The sequence below is a fragment of the Sus scrofa genome, chromosome 15 (genome assembly GCF_000003025.6).
Source record: "Sus scrofa isolate TJ Tabasco breed Duroc chromosome 15, Sscrofa11.1, whole genome shotgun sequence".
In the NCBI taxonomy this organism is placed as follows: Eukaryota; Metazoa; Chordata; class Mammalia; order Artiodactyla; family Suidae; genus Sus; species Sus scrofa.
The window spans coordinates 65324143-65344411 of record NC_010457.5 but is presented as its reverse complement, the minus strand read 5'-3'; the positions used below and the strand labels follow the sequence as shown (position 1 = coordinate 65344411).

General features: G+C 35.9%; 1 protein-coding gene across 4 annotated transcripts in view; it reads left to right on the top strand.

Annotated features, from left to right (window-relative positions):
• Positions 1 to 20269, top strand: part of CCDC148 (coiled-coil domain containing 148) — a 362700-nt gene that overhangs the window by 86660 nt on the left and 255771 nt on the right. For all 4 annotated transcript variants that reach the window (XR_002339474.1, XM_021076461.1, XM_021076460.1 and 1 more), the window contains 5 exons: positions 6883 to 6986; positions 17369 to 17451; positions 17658 to 17809; positions 18877 to 18972; positions 19305 to 19486. Coding sequence is in view for 3 of the 4 variants with exons in the window: in XM_021076461.1 (XP_020932120.1) it covers positions 6883 to 6986; positions 17369 to 17451; positions 17658 to 17809; positions 18877 to 18972; positions 19305 to 19486 (617 nt within the window). In the remaining variant the exon portion in view is untranslated. The remainder of the gene's footprint in view (positions 1 to 6882; positions 6987 to 17368; positions 17452 to 17657; positions 17810 to 18876; positions 18973 to 19304; positions 19487 to 20269) is intronic.

Sequence of the window (20269 nt, the reverse complement as noted above, 5' to 3'; positions counted from 1 at the left end):
AAATAAAAGTATATTAAGTATAATGCTACAGTAAAAAATGCTGTCTTGTGTACAAAAGCAGGACTTGGTCCTAACTGGGTGGGAAGGCTTTTCTAAGAAAGTGACATTGAATTGGGATCTCAATGACAATAAGAATTAGCCAATCAAAAAGAGGAGTGATGAGTACTCCAAATATAAAAAGATGTATACCTTATCACATCCCAATTTTTGGATATTTATATTATATCCAATTTTGTGATACTGGAAACTATGCTTTTGTAAATATCTTCATGCCTATACATCTTCCTTAGATAAATCCCTATGACTGAAATGTCTAGGCCAAAAAGTACGAATTTTTTTAGTTCTTTAGTTCTTGTAATAAAGATGCTACCACAAATATTTTGTCTACACTCTTTTGACTCTTGAGCAATTCATGGTTAGAAGAGCTGATTGTCTGCCGGGAGAAAAATCCATGTATAACTTAAAGTCAGCCCTCTTAATCTTCCCTCTCTGTGAATCTGAGTTTGCCCCATATCAGAGGTTCTGCAACCTCAGATTTGACCAACTGTGGATTGTGTAATACTACAGTATTAAGTGAAAAAACATACACATAAAAGTGGACCCATGCAGTTCAAACCTGTGTAGTTCAAGGGCTGACTATACATATATATTCTCATATATATATATATATATTCCTAATATTATCTATGTATCTGTTGGTCTCTCTGTTTGTCCATCTGCCCTTTCATCTATTCCTCTATCCAGATGCACCTTTTGGATGAATGTGGAATCACTGAATGTTAAAATTAGTATTTCCTCAAAGTTCATTTCTCTTTGATGATAGAATTGTTATCAAACCATAAACATATTTAAAATTTTAAATTATTAATGTGATTTTTAAAGTTTGACATTAAGTACGGGAGCAATAATCAGTACTGTCAGCTACCAGATTGCTTCTCTGGTCACTATGTTAAACATTTGTGAGGTTAAACAGATGATCACTCTCAACTGACATTTTAAATAAATCAATAACCTTTTTGTTTATAGGACATAATTCATGTAGAAGCTTTTTAGTTACGTATTTTCTAGAAATAACTTGGTATCTGAGATTCATAGCTTGGCAAATCTCAAAAAACCTCTTGCCTTTGACTACTAAAAATGGTTCAGTCTCTAGTGATCATTTTGACAAGTTTTTGCTTCTATTTTTAGTCTCCATAGATGCACAATAATAAAGAATTTTCCTTTTGGAGTTCCCTGGTGGACTGGTGGTTAAGGATCTAGCATTGTCACTGCTGTGGCTCTGGTCACTGTTGTGGCACAGGTTTGATCCCTGGCCCAAGAACTTCTGCATGCCACAGGCACAGCCAAAATAGGCCCTTTAAAGCATTTTTGTAATATCTGTTGTTTTGAATTTTGGTCAGTAAGAACAAAATGTGAACTGGATACCTCACCATTTTCTAATAGTCTTCTTTCTTTTATATAATTTTCATTTTTTATTATATCTGGTTAGGAGAATGTATTGCGAATGTTGTTTCATGATTTTTGGAGTCTTCCCTTCTCATTTAATTTAGAGATATCAAGTTGACATTTCGCTTTTAATTTGTTCTTGTAAGATGTGAACAATTCTCAATAGGACTTTTTCTTGAAAGACTCATGGCTTAAATGGAATTAGATACCTGAAAATTAAATGCAATTCTTAAAGTTTATTTTGTTTGATGTTGTGAATGCTAAAATATCAAACAGCCTATACTAAATAGAATTATGATAGTATTGTCTCTGTTATCCTTTCTTATTACTTAATTTTTTATAAAATATGTGTTGGCTGAAGAATAATATTTTATTCTTCCTAATGTTATGTAGTTAACACATTCTCTTTGAATATTTGTATTATCAGTCAGTTCCCTATTTATTTTACTAATTAAATGTGCTCATTTTTTTGCACAGGAAATTGACAGATTTAACAGTCATTGTTAATTATTATAGCACTTTACTATGGAGCATAAAATGTAAATATACTTAAACTGAAGAATGTTAACATTTAAAGCACATAAGATTTTTGCATCGTTACATCTAGAATACTTAGCTGTATTTGGAAAAAATTAACAATAAATATTTTTAATTAATAAGTTCAGGGAATTCCCATTGTGGCTAAGCGGGTTATGAACCCTGTATCCCTGAGGATATGGGTTCAATCCCTGGCCTCTCTCAATGGGTTAAGGATGCTACATTCCTGTGAGCTGCGGCATAGGTCTCAGAGGTGTTGCTGCTGTGGCTGTGGTGTAGGCTGGTGATATAGCTCTGAGTCAACCCCTAGCCTGGGCACTTCGGTATGCCACAGGTGCATCCCTAAAAAAACAAACAAACAAACAAACAAAACCAGCAAAAAACACAAAAACCAATAAATGCAGAGGATTTGCCTGATTTGTGTCACTGGTATTGTTATACTGAACAGATGTGACAGTCACCTATGTAACTGCTGTGTAACTGATCATGCACAAGTTCTGGGATTCCATATAAGACACTGTGGTCCTTCAAAGGCTGAGACTAATCCTGAAGCCAAATAATAGATTTTTGCTGAAAATTGAGACTAATCACTGGTACATTGTATGTTAATGATGCACTCCAAATTTAAGTACAAAAGAGATCTTTACAGTGATTTTTAATTTTTTGCTTAGCAAGAATGAATTTTTCTTCTTGTCCAACTCAAGTAATCCATCTACTAATTCTTTTTTTTAAATATTATATTATGGAAAATTGCAAGCATATGCAAAATTAGAGTGAATGATATCATTAATCTCCACATAGCATTATCCAGCTCCACCTATGAACAACTCTTGGCCATTGTTTCCTCTGTACTCCCACCTACAACTTTCCTCTACAGCAGATTATTTTGAGACAAATCTTAGACATCATAGTATTCACCATAAATATTACATCATCTATCTCTAAAATGTTAGGACTATAAAACCCCAAACTTGGAAACACTATTACTATTAAAATGTTAATAATTTCTTAGAAGTTCCCTTGTGGTTCAGCAGGTTAAGGATCTAGCTTTGCTGCAACTGTGGCATGAGTTTGATCCCTGGCCCAGGAACTTCCACATGCTGTGAGTGTGGCCCAAAAAAAGTTAATAATTTTTTAATAATTTCAAATAATCAGTCAGTGTTAAATTTCCCTGATTGTCTCCAAGTTTTTTTCCTTGAAGTTTATTCAAATTAGTATCTAAATAATATCCATATATTATAATTGATTTTTTTTTAGGTTTTCTCATCCATCCTTTTGCATTCTTATATTTTACTTTTTGAGGAAATTGTAGTGTTTATCCTTTATGATTCTTACAGTCTGGGTTTTACTGATTACATCCTGGCAGGGTCATTAAACATGATTTCTCTCTCTTGTATTTCTAGTAATTGGTAGTTGTATCTAGAGACTTGATCAGATTCAAAGTTCAATTTATTTTGGCAAGAACACTTATTGACAGAATTTCTGTGCTTGTCTTTTTCTATTATAAATAGTGCTGCAATGAGTAGCTTTGTTCATTTATCTTTTACACTTTTGCCAATATGGTTTTCAAATAGATTTCTATAGGTAAGATTGCTAGGTCAAAGGGTAAATCCATATGAAAGTCTGAATCCCCTTCTATGACTGGGTTGCATCATTTTGTATTCCCACCAGCAATGTAAGTTTTCCTATAGCCTCACATAGTATTTTGTTAAAACATTTGTGTTTTTGCCAAACCTGATAGCTGAGGAATTGCATTTTAGTGTAGTTTATAAAAAATTTTATTTTGACAGTTCTTTATTGAGGTATAACTACATACAGTGAAGAACACAAATCTTAAGTGTACATCTCAGTGAATTTTGACATAAGTACAGGTAACCAACCTTTAAATTGTCCACTAATTATCATTGTTTATTTATTTATTTATTTTCTTTATTATTTATTTATTTTTAGGGCCACACCTATGGCATATGGAAGTTCCCAGGCTAGGAGTCAAATTGGAGCTGCAGCTGCTGGCCTACTCCACAGCCACAGCAACTCCAGATTTGAACCACATCTGTGACCTATACCATAGCCATAGCAATGCCAGATCTGAGCCACATCTGCACCCTGCACAGCAGCTCGCAGCAACACCTGAGGCCAGGGATGGAACCATATTTTCATGCGTACAAGTCGGTTTCTTAACTTGCTGAGCCATGATGGAAACTCTTAATTATTGTTGTTTATATCTAAAGATGATTCATCTGGCCCAAAGAGCTTTATGGTATTTCAAGGTGTCTATTTAGGGTTTATTATTATCTTGGATCATCATAATGACCCCCCTAGGAAACCTCTAGTTTCTGGTTATTTTATGAATGCGTTACTTTTATTATTTTTAATCCATCAGTATTCTGAAGAAATTATTATCCAACTTAAATATTGATTTCAAATGGCTTATTGCTTAGCAAAATGAATGGGAATCACCAAGAAGTAACTCTATTGATAAAGATACAAATTTAAATCTTTTTGTTTTTTTAAAGACTTTATTTTTGGCCTGAGGATAGAAGTAGAGTCAATGAATGAATTTATTAAAAAAAAGTTGGGATGTTCTGCAAAATATTGGGAGTGTCTAGAGAAAAATAGTAGCTTTATTTTCACTTTTATAGTCTACTTAATTGGTCTATCCCTGGCCCCAAAGGCAGCAGCATTGATTTTTTTAAGCTATAAAAATGTGTCCACATCTTTCACCAATGTGTTTTAATTTTTTGTGCAATATGGACCAAATATGTCAAAAAAATCTAATTTTAAAAGTTGTGCCTGCTGCAACAAACTTTGCAAAGTATAGAAGGCAAATAGTTGGAATGAGTTTTAGGCATTCTTCAAACACTACAGTTTCTGATTTTAGAAACAGTGTATATGTACTTTAATTTTTTAGTGAAATAGATTGCTGAACGTTTTCCTGCAATGTCCTGTTCTGATTTAAATGTACTTTTCTCCTAAATTTCATAATTTAGCGATCTTAAGAAAAGGTTTCACTTTGACTTTGTGCTTTTGTAAATAATGTTTGTTTTCTAATACCCCTGATTTTGAATCAGTAATCAGAAGAGCAAAAAAGATAAGCTCAAGGTTAAATTAATCAGAGAATGATGAGTAGAAATAGCATGCATTGTGAAGAGTCTTTTTAGGACTTCTAAAGATTTTATTGTTTTTTGGCTGCACCTGCAGCATGTGGAAGTTCCTGGGCCGGGGATCAAGCCTGCACCACAGCAGTGACCTAAGCACCACAGCTATAACAACGCCAATCCTTTTTTTTTTTTGCTTTTTAGGGCTGCACTCATGGCATGTGGAAGTTCCCAGGCTAGGGTCAAATCAGAGCTGCAGCTGATGGCCTACTCCACAGCCATAGCAACACAGGATCCGAGCCATGTCTGAGACTTACACTACAGCTTACGGCAACACTGAATCCTTGACCCACTCAGCAAGGCCAGGAATGGAACCCACGTCCTCATGGATACTAGTCAAGTTCGTTTCCACTGTGCCACGACGGGAACATTGATAGTGCAAATCCTTAATAATCCTCTGAGCCACCGGGGAACTCCCAAGACTTCTGAAATTTTTATACCTTCAGTATTGATCTGCTAAATATCTCAGGGTACTAGTAGTCTAGTGGCAGAGAAAATACACAATATGCATATTTCATCAAGTTACTGATTGCGATTATCACTTTTGTAGGTATTTAAATATATTAATATGAAATATACAAGTTCAGCATACACATGAGTGTCAATCAGAGTCCAACCAGGAAACAGACTCCTCTTAAGGATTTAGAGTAGAGGGGTATTTAATTACACAGGTGATGGATCTGAGAAGCCAGAGTACTGTGAACCGATACAGGGACTAAAACAGCATTTCTGGGTCAGAGGGAAATTTAGAAAAAGCAAGAATGTAGCATATCCCATAGGCTGAGGCTACCAAGAGATAGTAGAATGGTCAAGAAAGGTTGGAGCAATGGAGAAGATGCAGATGCTTGTGGAGATCCCCTCTGAGAGTAGAGAAGGCAGGAGGGGTGAGAAATCCTTTGTCTTCTCCTTTCCATCACCACCTATATCTTTATCTGGCTGAGCCCAAATGGAAGGCAGTTGATAGAGGTGTCTGAGAAACACAGGCTGCTCTCTGATGTGGGGCATACAAGGCATATGGCCAAGAGTAGATCTTAAGGCAACAGACCTAGGCTTGGCGTGGCTCAAGAAAACTCAAAAGCATGAATTACATACTACATTTTTTAAAAACCATAAAGTTGGGGGAAATTTTAAACTTAATTGAGAATCTGCTTTTCAGTGGTACCTGATTTTTCATTATTTCTTTGTTTAGTACCTTCAAATAAATATTTGCCTAAAATAAAATTATTTATAAAGTCATGGAATACAAAGATTAAGATAGTATATATAGTTCAAAGTCATTTCTAGTAGGTGCTGAAGCTGGGACTAAAGGTAGGCCTCTTAGTAACTTATGTTTTCCTATCCTGTGCTGAAGTATCACATAAAACCAATCTGAACACCAAGGTTCTGTGTGATTCTGATGTTTACAAGCTTGATGGTCTTGACCAAGTCTTTTAATCTCTCTGAACTTCACTATCCTCATCTGTAAAACAGAAATAATGATGCCTATGATGCCTGATAAGGAAGATATGTAAAAAGATAAAAAAATACAAGGAGTACCCTCACAAGTTTTTCTGGGGCTGGATAAATTAAGGTGTTATTTATTGTACATATGGAAAATATAATTGCTTTACCATTCTTTAGAAAGATGCTAGTATTAGAATGTGCATGAATAGGATTGAAAAAGAATATTTAGATATTTTTATTGTGGAAAACACTTTTGAAAAGCTTTGAAATTGCTCCTCTTTTGTTCTTCTAACTCTAGATCAGAAAAGCAGTGCAGACTTCAAAGATATCTAAAGAACAAACACTAATAAAACAGCACAAGCAAGTGTGGTGGCAAGAACACCAGAGGTTAAATGAAGTCAGGTAAGAACTGAGGGAAGTCTCAGTAAGAACACAGGAATTATTGAATCACAGCTAGGTAGATGTTCTTTTCATGTTAATTAAACCCTATAACCAAAGTTTAAAGTTATAGTTTAATGTGAATCAAATTAAAATCTTTTCATTTCCTCAGTTTAATGTGGAATCCAGTGAATATATTAATATGACTTTTCCTCTCCTTAGGAAAAATAGAGAATCTTTTCATCTGCTATTTACTTACTCTTCTGTACTCCCATTCATGCTTGAATTTATTTATATTATATCTAGCACAATGGATTATAATGCTTTATTTACATATTTGTCTTCATATGAAGTGGTAAACTTCTCACGGCCAACATCCCATCATATTCATCTTTATGTGGGACACATAGAAAGAGATAGATAAATGCTTTCAGTAAATGAATGAACTAAGGGATTCAAGATGAGTGATTTTTTTTGATAGTCAAGAAATAGATTTATTAAGCTAGGACACTTAATAAAGGTGCAGGTGGGCAGGCACAGAAGCTCTGCCGAGTGATTTCTGAATGTAGCTGTGTCATAAATAACTTTTTCAGTTTGGATTTTTGACTTTTGCTATTGTTTCCAGCAGTGGCTTCAATATAAATTAAAACAAATTTATACTTGGTCTTAATTGTAATCTTTGAGAAATAAATTTCTTTTCAAAGTCAAGGCGGAAAGAGAAGGCAGATGTGTTTCCTCTCCTTTTGAGGCATACGTATTAGTTTTAATGATACTATTTATAAAGTATGCATTTTCAAAATGTACACTGGAGTTCCCATTGTGGCTCAGCGGGTGAAGGACCCGATGTAGTCTCCATGAGGATACAGGTTTAATCGCTGGCCTCACTAAGTGGGTTAAGGATCCTGCTTTGCAGTAAGTTGTGGTGTAGGTCGTAGATGCATCTTGGAGCCAGTGTTGCTTGGCTGTGGGATAACCTTGTTTCTGCAGCTCCAAATCAACTCCTTAGCCTGAGAACTTCCATATGCTGCAGGTATAGCTGTTTAAAAAAAAAAAAAAGTACATTTGTAAGCATATGTTTTATATAAAAATAAATAATTTTCTGGCCCCATTCGAAGCCAAATTTCCAAATACCATTAACTATATTTTTTGACATAGGTGCTTTTCATAGGAGTTTCCTAATTCTGGCAAGTGATTCCTACATGTGATATAAAAGGCACATGATTCAAAATGGTTTTAATAACATTATGTAACCTAAAATAAAGAAAAACAAATTTATATAGACTTTGTTATTTTTCTATTATAAAAACAAATCAGACACATCTTATTCCTCAAAATGTCGCTTTTTATGGAGAGAATGTTTGAGCCCACTGGAAAATTTGCATAACTTGAAACATGGTTTTAAAAAATGGAAAGCTATTAGGATGTTTTTGTTTTGTTTTGTTTTTTAAGTGGCCACATCTGTGGCATACAGAAGTTCCTGAGCCAGGGGCTGAGACATAGCAACAGTAGAAAAAACGCTGAGTGGTTATGCTGTGAGCCACAAGGAAAGTCCAGGAAGTTTTAATTATGGTGTTCACTGATGCAGCCTTGAATGTAAAGGCACTGGGGAGAGTGTTTTTTTTTTTTTTTGTCTTTTTGTCTTTTTTTTTTTTGCAGGGGCCATACCCTCAACACATGGAGGTTCCCAGGCTAGGGGTTGAATCGGAGCTGTAGCCACCAGCCACAGCCACAGCAACGCAGGATGTGAGCCTCATCTGCAACCTACACCACACTTCACAGCAATGCCGGATCCTTACTTAACCCACTGAGCTATGCCAGGAATCAAACCGGCATCCTCGTGGATGTTAGTTGAGTTCGTTAACCACTGAGCCACAATGGAAACTCCCAGTGGAAAGTTTTTTTCATCTTGGCTATTCCACGCCCTTTTTAATGTGTGTATATGTTCTTTTTTAAAATTTTTTATTTTTTTATAGAATAAAATATATATACTTAAACACAATTACATTCACACAGATTATTATATCATGGATCTTAAGAAACAGATTAAGTGACTCCCTCTGGAGAACTGGAATGGAAAATATGCTGAGACAAATAAGAAATTTATTCTATACTTTATCCCACTTTGTATGGCTTTCATCTTTACTATTTAGTATTATCTATTACATTTCAATTTTTCTTTAAAAATTAGCATTATATTAAAAGTGTGTATATTATGCAACTAAAATTTATAAAGAAGAAAGCCTTATATACCATTAAATATTTTATATAGCATAATAAAAAGAATAACTTAACTGGTAAGAATAATAAAAATAATACACCCTCTGAAAATAAGTAAAATATAAAATGCATAAATTGGTTAAAAAACAGTTAACTATATAAATATGTCCTCATAATTTGTTACATCTTATTGATTCTTCAGTATAGGCCTTATACCATTCTAGGTGATGTGATAAACAAGACATTATAGACCTTACATTGTACCATGGAGAGAAATAGTTATTAATAATACAATTGTAGAACTGTATTATTTAATTGTACAGTTGCATTATTTAATTATAATGATCATAAATTCTTTGATGGAGAGGAAATCAGAATCAGATGTAAGAAGACTTCAGCATTCCAAGAATGATGTCAAATGACCCCCTTCATGGTGGATTATGCACTTATTTACTATGAGATATATTTCTTCTTCAGAGATTCCTTGTTTGTGTATCAATTGTAGTTTTGGTTTGCAGTTATTCTGAAGCTTTGATATAAGGGTCTATATGTATATGAGATTGATTTAAGTTGTTGTTGTCTTAACTGCAAGTTCATCTCCAGTGTCCTGCATTTGTACCCACCTCTTCTCATGATTTCTGATTTTGATGGTATAATTGTACATGGATGATTTTGTGTCTTTACTGTATATATATCTTTACTGGTGAGCCTTGTCATTTGTGGAATTTTTGTTTCCTGTTGCTGTCTTTTCTTTTCTGCCTAGAGAAGTTCCTTTAGTATGTGTTGTAAGGCTGGTTTAGTGTTGCTGAATTCTCTCAACTTTTGCTTATCTGTGAAGGTTTTGATTTCTCCTTCAAATCTGAATGAGAGCCTTGCTGGGTAGAGTAATCTTGGTTGGAGGTTTTTTCCTTTTATTATGTTAAGTATATCATGCCACTCCCTTCTGGCCTGCAGAATTTCTACTGAAAAATCAGCCGATAACCTTATTGGGGTTCCCTTGTATGTTACTTGTTTCTTTACGCTAGCTGCTTTCAAGATTTTCTCTTTGTCTTTAATTTTGGTCAGTTTGATTAATATGTGTCTCGGTATATTCCTCCTTGGGTTTATTTTATATGGTTCTCGTTGTGCTTCCTGGATTTGAGTGAGTGGTTCCTTTCCCATGTTAGGGAAGTTTTTGGCTATCATCTCTTGGAATATTTTTTCTGTCCCCTTCTCTCTCTCTTCTCCTTCTGGCACCCCTATAATACAGATGTTGGTGCATTTAATGTTGTCCCAGAGTTCCCTGAGACTCTCTTCATTTGTTTTCAATCTTTTTTCTCTTTTCTGCTCTGCATCCATAATTTCCATTAATCTGTCCTCCACCTCACTTATTCGTTCTTCTGCCTCCTGTATTCTGCTGTTAGCTGCTTCTAGTGAATTTTTTATTTCAGTTATTGTATTTTGCATCTCTTCTTGTTTAAGTTTTAAATCTTGTATCTCTTTGCTCAGTGTTTCCTGTAAGTTATCCATCTTTGCCTCCAGTTTATTTCCAATGTCTTGCATCATCTTCAGCATCGACAGTCTAAAGTCTTTCCTGGAGGCTGAGAATCTCCTCCTCGCTTAGCTGATTTTCTGGGGTTTTTCCTTTCTCCCTCATCTGAGTTAGAGCTCTCTGTCTTTTCATTTTTATAGGTTTTTGGTGTGGTGACCTTTTTACAGATAATAGAGTTGTAGCCTCTCTTACCTCTGGTGTCTGCCCCCCTTGTGGCTGAAGTCAGTATGGGGGCTTGCTCTAGGCTTCCTGAAGGGAGGGACTGATACCTGCCCACTGGTAGGTAGAGTTGATTCCTATCCCTCTGGTGGGTGGGGCTTTGTCTCTGGTTGGGATTAGAGGCAGCTGTATGCCTGAGGGGTCTTTAGGGAGCCTCTTCACTGAGGGGCGGGGCTGTGAATCCCACCTGGATTGTTTGCCCTGGGGCTTCCCAGTGCTGACTGATGGGGTGGGGCCAGATTTTCCCAAAATGGCCACCTCCAGAGAAAGGCAGCTGCTGAGTATTCCCAAGAGCTTTGCCTTCAATGTCCTTCCCTCACAACAAGCCACATTCACCCCTGTTCTCCCAGGATGTCCTCCAAGAACTGCAGCCAGGTTTGACCCAGATTCCTATGGAGACTTTGCTTTGCCCTGAGACCCAGTGTACGTGAAAGTCTGTGTGTGCCTTTTAAGAATGGGGTCTTCGTTTCCCCCAGTCCCATGGAGCTCCTGCGCACAAGCCCCACTGGCCTTCAATGCCAGATGCTCCAGGGTCTCTTTCTCCCAGTGCCAGATCCCCACATGTGAGGGTTTGATGTGGGGCTCATAACTCTCACTCCTGTAGGTGAATCTCTGTGAACCAGTTAGTTTTCAGTCTGTGGAGCTTCCCACTCTGGAGGTATGGGGTTTATATCGCGAAATCGCCCCTCCTACCTCTTGATGTGGCCTCCTCTTTTTCTTCTGGAGTAGGGTATCTTTTTTAAGGTTTCCAGTCCATTTGGGTGGAGATTGTTCAGTCTTTAGTTGTGAATTTTGTTATTTTTTGTGTGTGTGTGTTCTTGAACTAGATAGAAGAGGCATATATACACATCATTATGGAAAGTAATTATTTTGGCTGAACTGGAATGACACAAAGACAATGGAAGTAAGGAACATTCAAGTAGTAATAACTTTAATGTCCTGAAAGTTGTAGGGCTGAATATTGGACAAAAAGAAGAATTCTAAGACAATTTTCTGTGTTATTCTAGAATGGAGGCTAATTCCAATGTGTGTTCAGTGAAATTACAAATGAATAGTGATAGGAAGAAAGTTTGAGAAATGGCTGGATTTATGGAGAATTTAGAGACCACCAGAAAATCAGGAGTTTAAGCTCTATCACTATCTCTCAACGTTTGAAATCTACATTTCCTTTTAAGGAAAGATTATAAATAAAATACCCTTATACATGACCATAAGAGAATCCATTTGAGTATCTCCTGTCCCAGAAGGTAGGGGCCTCCAATGACATCTGACTTTTGCTGGGTAACGTGTTAGTAGGTAATATGTTAATTAAGTACTTTACATTCTTTCTTTCATTTAATCCTTACAATAATCATGCAGAGTAGGTATCCTTGTTATCCCCATTTTAGAGATAAGAATCTTGAGGTTCAGATAATTAAAGTTTTTGCATAAGGTAAATCAGCTAGTTTATACAGAGATGGTAATGAATCACTTGCCTTTAACTCCTGTGCTCCATGACCTTAGAAGTGAGCGACTTTTTCTTTTTTCTACAAGGTTCCATTCACGTCACCTGAGACCTAAATGGTCTAGCTGTGCTAGGAAAAAAAAAGAGTTATGAAACCTTAATTCTAGGAAATCTGTAGTAAAAAAATTAGATTAAGATTTTTCAAAATATGAAATTACATTTTATATTTAAATTTATAAAATTATATTCACTGTTTACTATTCAAACTACATCCCTTGAAGATCTTGATATGCTGTCCCAGGAGCACTTGCTTTATTCTTTCAGAGTGACAGGTTTAGAGATTTAGGAGGAAGTAATTCATATTAGCCATGTGGTTAAGAATTACAATTATTTTATTTATTTATTTATTTATTTATTTATTTATTTTTAGGGCCGCACCCATGGCATATGGAGGTTCCCAGGCTAGGGGTCTAATCGGAGCTATAGCCACCAGCCTATGCCACAGCCACAGCCACAGCAATGTCAAATCCAAGCCTCGTCTGTGACCTACAACACATCTCATGGCAATGCCAAATCCTTAACCCACTGAGCAAGGCCAGGGATCGAACCTGCAACCTCATGGTTCCTAGCTAGATTCATTTCCACTTCACCACAATGGGAACTCCCCATTATTATTTTTTTTAAATAAGAAATTTGGAATAATAAAGTTTAGAGTGTTTATTTATGAGCCTTACAATAGTGTCTGTTAGGAATGTATGTGGTCTCTCGCTCACATTTTAGTTTTACTGCATTGTTTTAAAAGTATCACCTTTATACAGAGAATATCATGGGGTTTTACCGACAATTAAATATTGTCTGGAAAAGTGTCTTTAAAGATGAAATTGAGACCAGTATTCATAATGGGTGACTCAGACCCTCTGAGAATTCCCTTTGTTCATTCCTTAGCCAGCAGTTGTGAGATTTCCTTCTCTGCCTTCTGGTATACAGCTTGGGGCAGGCTTTTATAAGAGAGAGAAGCAGATCAAATAGCTAGTCTAAGGTACTTCATACTTCATCTCCTTTTTGGGACATCTCAATGCCTTTTAGCATAATCAAGTTCCTAAGAAGTCCTGCACTGTGGAAACTTGGCTGATTTTGTATAGTTCACCATTTCCCAGATTCCTCTAGTATCTCATTGATGTTTCTATTTTATAGGACACAATTTGGAAAAACTTTGCCTGCATTTACAAGCTAGTCCCACAGTCTTGTAGTACTTGCTTCTGGATTTTGTTAGGCAATTAAGACAATTAGAGAAATTGGCTGGTCTTGTCTGATAGGTCAAGATTGTTAATATAGGAAGCCAAGATGGAGCTTGCTGAAACTATTACATGCACAGTAGCAGGTTAATGTCTTCTGTTGGTTTCCACTTCTCCTGTTGGTTTCTAGGTTCTACCATGGCTTTCTGGATGCTGAAAAATATAAGTGGGCTGGGCTAGATGGTTTATAAGTGCTATGATTTTGCTTTTAAAAAATCCATTACAAAATAATTTTTGGGTTTACTCCACTATTATGCAGCTATTCTCTGTGTAAGTTTCCAATGTAATCTCCTTTTTTTTTTTTTTTTTGTCTTTTTGCCATTTTTCTTGGGCTGCTCCCGTGGCATATGGAGGTTCCCAGGCTAGGGGTCGAATCGGAGCTGTAGCCACTGGCCTACGCCAGAGCCACAGCAACGCGTCTGCAACCCACACCACAGCTCACGGCAATGCCGGATCCTTAACCCACTGAGCAAGGGCAGGGACTGAACCTGCAACTTCATGCTTCCTAGTTGGATTCGTTAACCACTGCACCATGACGGGAACTCCACTTCTTTTTAATGACTTTTACTTTTTCCATTATATTTGGCTTATAGTGTTCTGTCAGTTTTCTACTATACAGCAAAGTGACCCAGTCACACGCACACACACACACATACATATATATACATTATTTTTCTCACATTATCCTCCATCATATTATATTACAAATGATCAGATATAGTTCCCTATGCTCTATAGCAGGAGCTCATTGCTTATCCACTTCAAATGCAAATAGTTTGCATCTATTAACCCCAAATTCCCAGTCTATCCCACTCCCTCCCCCTCCCCCTTGGCAACCACAAGTCTGTTCTCCAAGTCCATGCATTGCTTTTCTGTGGAAAGGTTCATTTGTGCTGTACATTAGATTCCAGATATAAGTGATATAATATGGTATTTGTCTTTGTCGTTCTGACTTACTTCACTTAGTATGAAAGTCTCTGGTTCCATCCATGTTTCTGCAAATGGCATTATTTTTTCTTTTTTATGGCTGAATAGTATTCCATTGTGTATATTACCACATATTCTTAATCCATTCATCTGTCAGTGGACATTTAGGTTGTTTCCAAGTCTTGGCTATTGTGAATAGTGCTGCAATGAACATACAGGTGCATGTATCTTTTTCAAGGAAAGTTTTGTCCAGGTATATGCCCAAGAGTGCGATTTCTGGGTCATATGGTAATTCTATATTTAGTTTTCTGAGGTACTGCCATAGTGTTTTCCATAGTGGTTGTATCAATTTACATTTTAACCAACAGTGTAGGAGGGTACCCTTTTCTAAATACCCTCTCCAACACTTGTTATTTGTTGACTTATTAATGATGGCCATTCTGACAGGTGTGAGGTGGTACCTCATAGTAGTTTCTACAGATTCAGTGCAATCCCTATCAAATTATCTATGATATTTTTCACAGAATTAGAACAAAGGATCCAAAAATTTATATGGAATCATGAAAGACCCAGAATTGCCACAGCAATGCTGAGGAACAAAAACCAAGCAGGAGGCATAACTGTCCCAGATTTCAGGCAATATTACAAAGCTAAGTAATCAAGACAGAGTGGTACTGGTACAAAAACAGACATACAGACCGATGGAACAGAATAGAGAACCCAGAAATAAAGCCAGATACCTACAGTCAATTAATCTTCGACAAAGGAGGCAAGAATATAAAATGGGAAAAAGACAGTTTTTTCAGCAAGTGGTTCTGGGAAAACTGGACAGCCACATGTAAATCAATGAAATTAGACCACACCCTCACACCATGCACAAAAATAAACTCAAAATGGCTTATAAGATTTAAACTTAAAACCAGACACCATCAAGCTTCTAGAGGAGAATATAGGCAAAAGCATTCTTTGACATCAACTGTACAAATGTTTTCTTAGGTTAGTCTCCCAAGGCAACAGAAATAAAAGCAAAAATAAACCAGTGGAACCTAATCAAAATGACAAGATTTTGCACAGCAAAGGAAACCATAAAAAAAAAAAAAAAAAAAAAAAGACAACCTACGGAATGGGAGAAAATAGTTTCAAAGGATGCAACTGACAAAGGCTTAATCTCTAAAATATACAAACAGCTTATACAACTCAACAGCAAAAAAACCAACAACTCAATTGAAAAATGGGAAAAAGACCTGAATAGACATTTCTCCAAAGATGATATACAGATGGCCAACAAGCACATGAAAAAAATACTCAACATCACTAATTATTAGAGAAATGCAAATCCAATGTAATCTTAAAGTACTTCTGACTAAAACTTCATGCTAGGAAAATAGTTAAGTGTCATCTACAGGAGGACCCCTCCTTTATACATACAAAAACCCTGTCCTCTGCATGTGAATTGGCTTAGAAGATGATAGCATATATGTAAAATAGAGTACTATGCAGCCTCTAAGATTAATTATAATGATGAAAATTATTTAGAAATATCTTTAAATTATTATTCAAAAACCCCTATATAAAATGGTGAACCTGCCATAACTGCAACTATTTAAAATATTCATGCATGTAGACAAAGGCTAGAAACTTATTTGCAAAAATTAAAATAGTTATTGTATTAGATTGTTGTAATGTTGCTATTTATATATTTTAATTTTAAATATTGTATTTTAACAAATCATAATAAATAAAAACTTTTTATTATTTCATTAAACCTGTCATACATAAGGGATAGGCTGTAATATTTGTAGATGTCCATTTAGAGCTGGTTATAGTTTTATTTTAAAAATGACTATACTTAATACAGTAAAAGATTCTATATACTTTTCCTCCCTTTTCAGTAGGTCAGGACCTCATTATCTCTGAGCTTTTTATTTTAACTTTTTAAATTTTTTGGTATTCCCACAGCACACAGAAATTCCTAGGCCAGGGATTGAATCTATGCCACAGCAGTGACAAGAGCTGCAACAGTGACACCATCAAATCCTTAACTGCTAGGCCACCAAGAAACTCCTCTCTGAGCTTTTTAAATAACCTCCTTGGTTTGCCTGATTCCCTCCTCTTCATCTCTCATTTTTATTGATCAGTCTTCCTTCTAGCCCATTCTCCATCTTGGTGCCTTGGAAATCTTTCTGAAACATAGAGCTGAGCTGGTGTGGTCAGCTTAACATGACTCAGTGGCTTTCCAGTGACTTGAGCTCTCTCTACTTTTGAAATAGTGTACCAAGTACAAGCCTTGCTTTCACTGTTATTTCTTCTGGAGTATCCATCTAAGCTTCTGTCTATCAAGTTCCTAGTCTAGCAAGTTCCTAGTCCATGTTAAGAATTTGGTATGTGATCTGAATTAATAGACAGGTGAATAAAACCACATTGGGGGAATTCCCATTGTGGCTCAGCAGGTTAAGAACATGATACTGTCTCTGTGAGAATGGAGGTTCAATCCCTGACCTCATTCAATGGGTTAAGGATCCAGCAATCTGCAGTGTAGGTCATAGATGCTGCTCAAATCCGGTGTTGCTGTGGCTGTGGCATGGCTGGCAGGTGCAGCTCAGATTCGACCCCTAGCCTGGGAACTTCCCTATGCTGCAGGTATGACTATAAAAAGAAAACAAACAAACAAGAAGCCCATATTAGACTGAATATTTCTATGGCTAGTTGTTTTTTAAAACTACATATATGTTTATGATTATAAAAGAATTGATTGAGATAATGTCTATTTCAGATGTAAAATAGAATCTGAAATAAAATCCTTTCTCAATGAAGAGAACATTGGAAATGAATGTCTTTCTGACCTTATGAATTTTGGTAAGTTTTTTTCTGATCCTATATTTAAAGAGTAGTTTCATCTTAAAGATGAAAGTAGGCCATTCATTTCATGTTCTTTTAATATTAACTGCTGTTTGTTTGTTTTTTTCTAAAGGAATCCAAAAATAAATCTGTATCCTATTGTCCTGTTCTTGAAGAAACTTAAAAATAATGTATTGCTTTGATTTACTCTTATTTTACCATAGAACAAGAGTTATCAGAACAAGGGTGTGCATATCTTAAAAATGTGATAGATCCTATTCAGCAATTGAGAGCAGATCTAAAATACAGACAGTATCACATTTCTCAGCATCCCCACTCCCATAGTGAGTTTAACTCCGTGAAGGTACTGGAAGAGGTCAGTATATTTTCTTTACTTTTAATAGTGTAATATTTTTATTTTCATCCCAATTGGAACAGTTTGAGATGAGAAACATGTATGTCTTGTGTATTTAAATAGAAGGTATAGCAAATTTTATCTACTTGCTATCTACCTGAATCTGTATAAGCGTGCTCATTTCTTGCCTAGAATGTTACAATGACCTCATCACCACCCCTTCTTCCAGTGTATTCTGAGATTCTACCTTAAGTGAAGGAGGTCATGTCAATCTCTCAGGGCTCTCATTACCTACCTGAGGCCCTCCTTTTCCTACTAGACCTTGTCACATTGATGCTGGCCTTCTTTCTATTCCTCACATTATGCCAGACTCCCTCCTGTCTCAAGGCCTTGCACTGGCTATTTCTTCTGTCTCAATGATGGCTCTTTTTGTCATTTTGGTGTTTGCTTAAAGTTCCTCTCCTCTGAGAAGCCCGTCCTGATCATCCATCTATCCAGATGACCCACAGTCCCTATTACCTCACCTACCTCATCATAAGTAGGTGAGGTAATAGGGCAATCTTACTACTTTTGTATTAATTCCTTGAGTACCTCTCCTGACTAGCATAAGCTCCATTATAATTGTTGCATTAGACGTAGACTTTTAGGTGATTCTTCCTACTTTATTTTTCAGTTATTCTGTAGCGTTGTCATGTTTTCATAAATAGTAATTAAAAATAAACATTAAGAATCCATGCCCAGCTGGCAATTAGAAGCATGGATACAAGGAAAGGGAGGGGCAATTGAAACAGAAGCAATCTGGGAAGCTTTCTGCTTTATCACAACCAAAATCCAAATGTGTCTGCAGAGCTATGACTGAGCCCTTTTTGAGGTTATATGTTGAGAAGCCCCTTTATGCTCCATGTTTCTGATGGGTACTACTTGGTTGCAGCATCTCTTGAACAGTCTTTCATAGGTCCTCAAAGGGACTTTCCCTTACCTAAGTTGTCATCACTTATTGGTTTTTGAGAAAAATTCCTGGGATTTTAAATATTAATATTAGATAAATCACAGTAAGTTGCATATTGCTTGTTCTCAATGTCCTGTAGGTTGACTTCGTGAAGAAACAATTGAAAGCTGTCTTTGAAAGTCTTAAGCTAGAGCAACAGAAAATAGAAAATAGTATTTCAGACTGGAGTGTGAAAGTAAGTACAATACAGCTAGTAATTTATCAGAGTTCCCATCATGGCTCAGTGGAAACAAATCTGACTAGCATCCATGAGGACACAGGTTCAATCCCTGGCCTCGCTCAGTGGGTTAAGGATCTCGTGTTGCCGTGAGCTGTGGTGTAGGTTGAAGACACGGCTTGGATCTGGCATTGCTGTGGCTGTGGTGTGGCTGGCAGCTACAGCTCCAATTCAACCCCTAGCCTGGGAACCTCCATATGCCGTGGGTACCTCCCTAAAAAAAAAAAAAAAAAAAAGCAATTTTTCAATTTGTCATCTACATGAAATAAAAGTCATCTAATTTTCTTCAGATAGCAGATCATTCTTCAGAAGAAAGAAGTAATCTGCTCAGTGAGCTGCCCATGGAATTGGAAGCTTTGGAATGTCCATACCCTGATTTGAAATCTTCAATCCTTAATGGGTTCCGTGACTTTACAGAGAAATATCAAAAGAAACTTCAAGTTCTTGATCAGCAGTTAGAAGATATATACAGGTAATAAGATAAAACTACTTAAATTACACAGATTTTTGTTTCTAAATTTTTATTTTTGTTAGGGATCACTATATTTCTGATTTACTGTTTTCATAGATACTTTGTGGTTAGAATATAGTCTGTCAATAATGCTTAGATTGACTATGTTGAACAAAGAGATTTTTTTTTTCTCCAAGGTAATTTCCCTGAAGTAATGGTTTTAAAATTTTTTTATAAGGTTGAAATTTGATGAAAATATCCCTCTTATTTATCTCTTTACTATACAGGTAAGAAATAGTTTTCAAACATGAACTTTTGATAACTGTGAATTTTCATTTCAAGATGTGAAGCTCCTCTTCAGTGGAAATTTACAAATCAGTAGTAATTTATTACAATGGAAAATATGCCTATGGAATTATGTTACTTGTAATCTACAGTAATTCTGTCCTATAGTGAACAAAAGTATGTTTTATAATTTTTTTTTGAAAATGCACTTTTAAAATTGAAGTTTAGTTGATTTATAATATTGTATTAGTTTCAGGTATACAGCAGAATGACTCATACATATATATATATATTTTTTTCAGATTATTTCCCATTATAGGTTATATTGAATATAGTTCCCTGTGCTATCAAGTAAATCTTTGTCACTTAGCTATTTTATGTGTAGTAGTGTGTATCTGTTAATCCCATACTCCTAACTGATCCCTCTTCCTCTCCCTTTCCCCTTTGGTAACTATAAGTTTGTTTTCTATGTCTATAGTCTGGGGTTTTTTTGGGTAAATAGATTCATTTGTATTATTT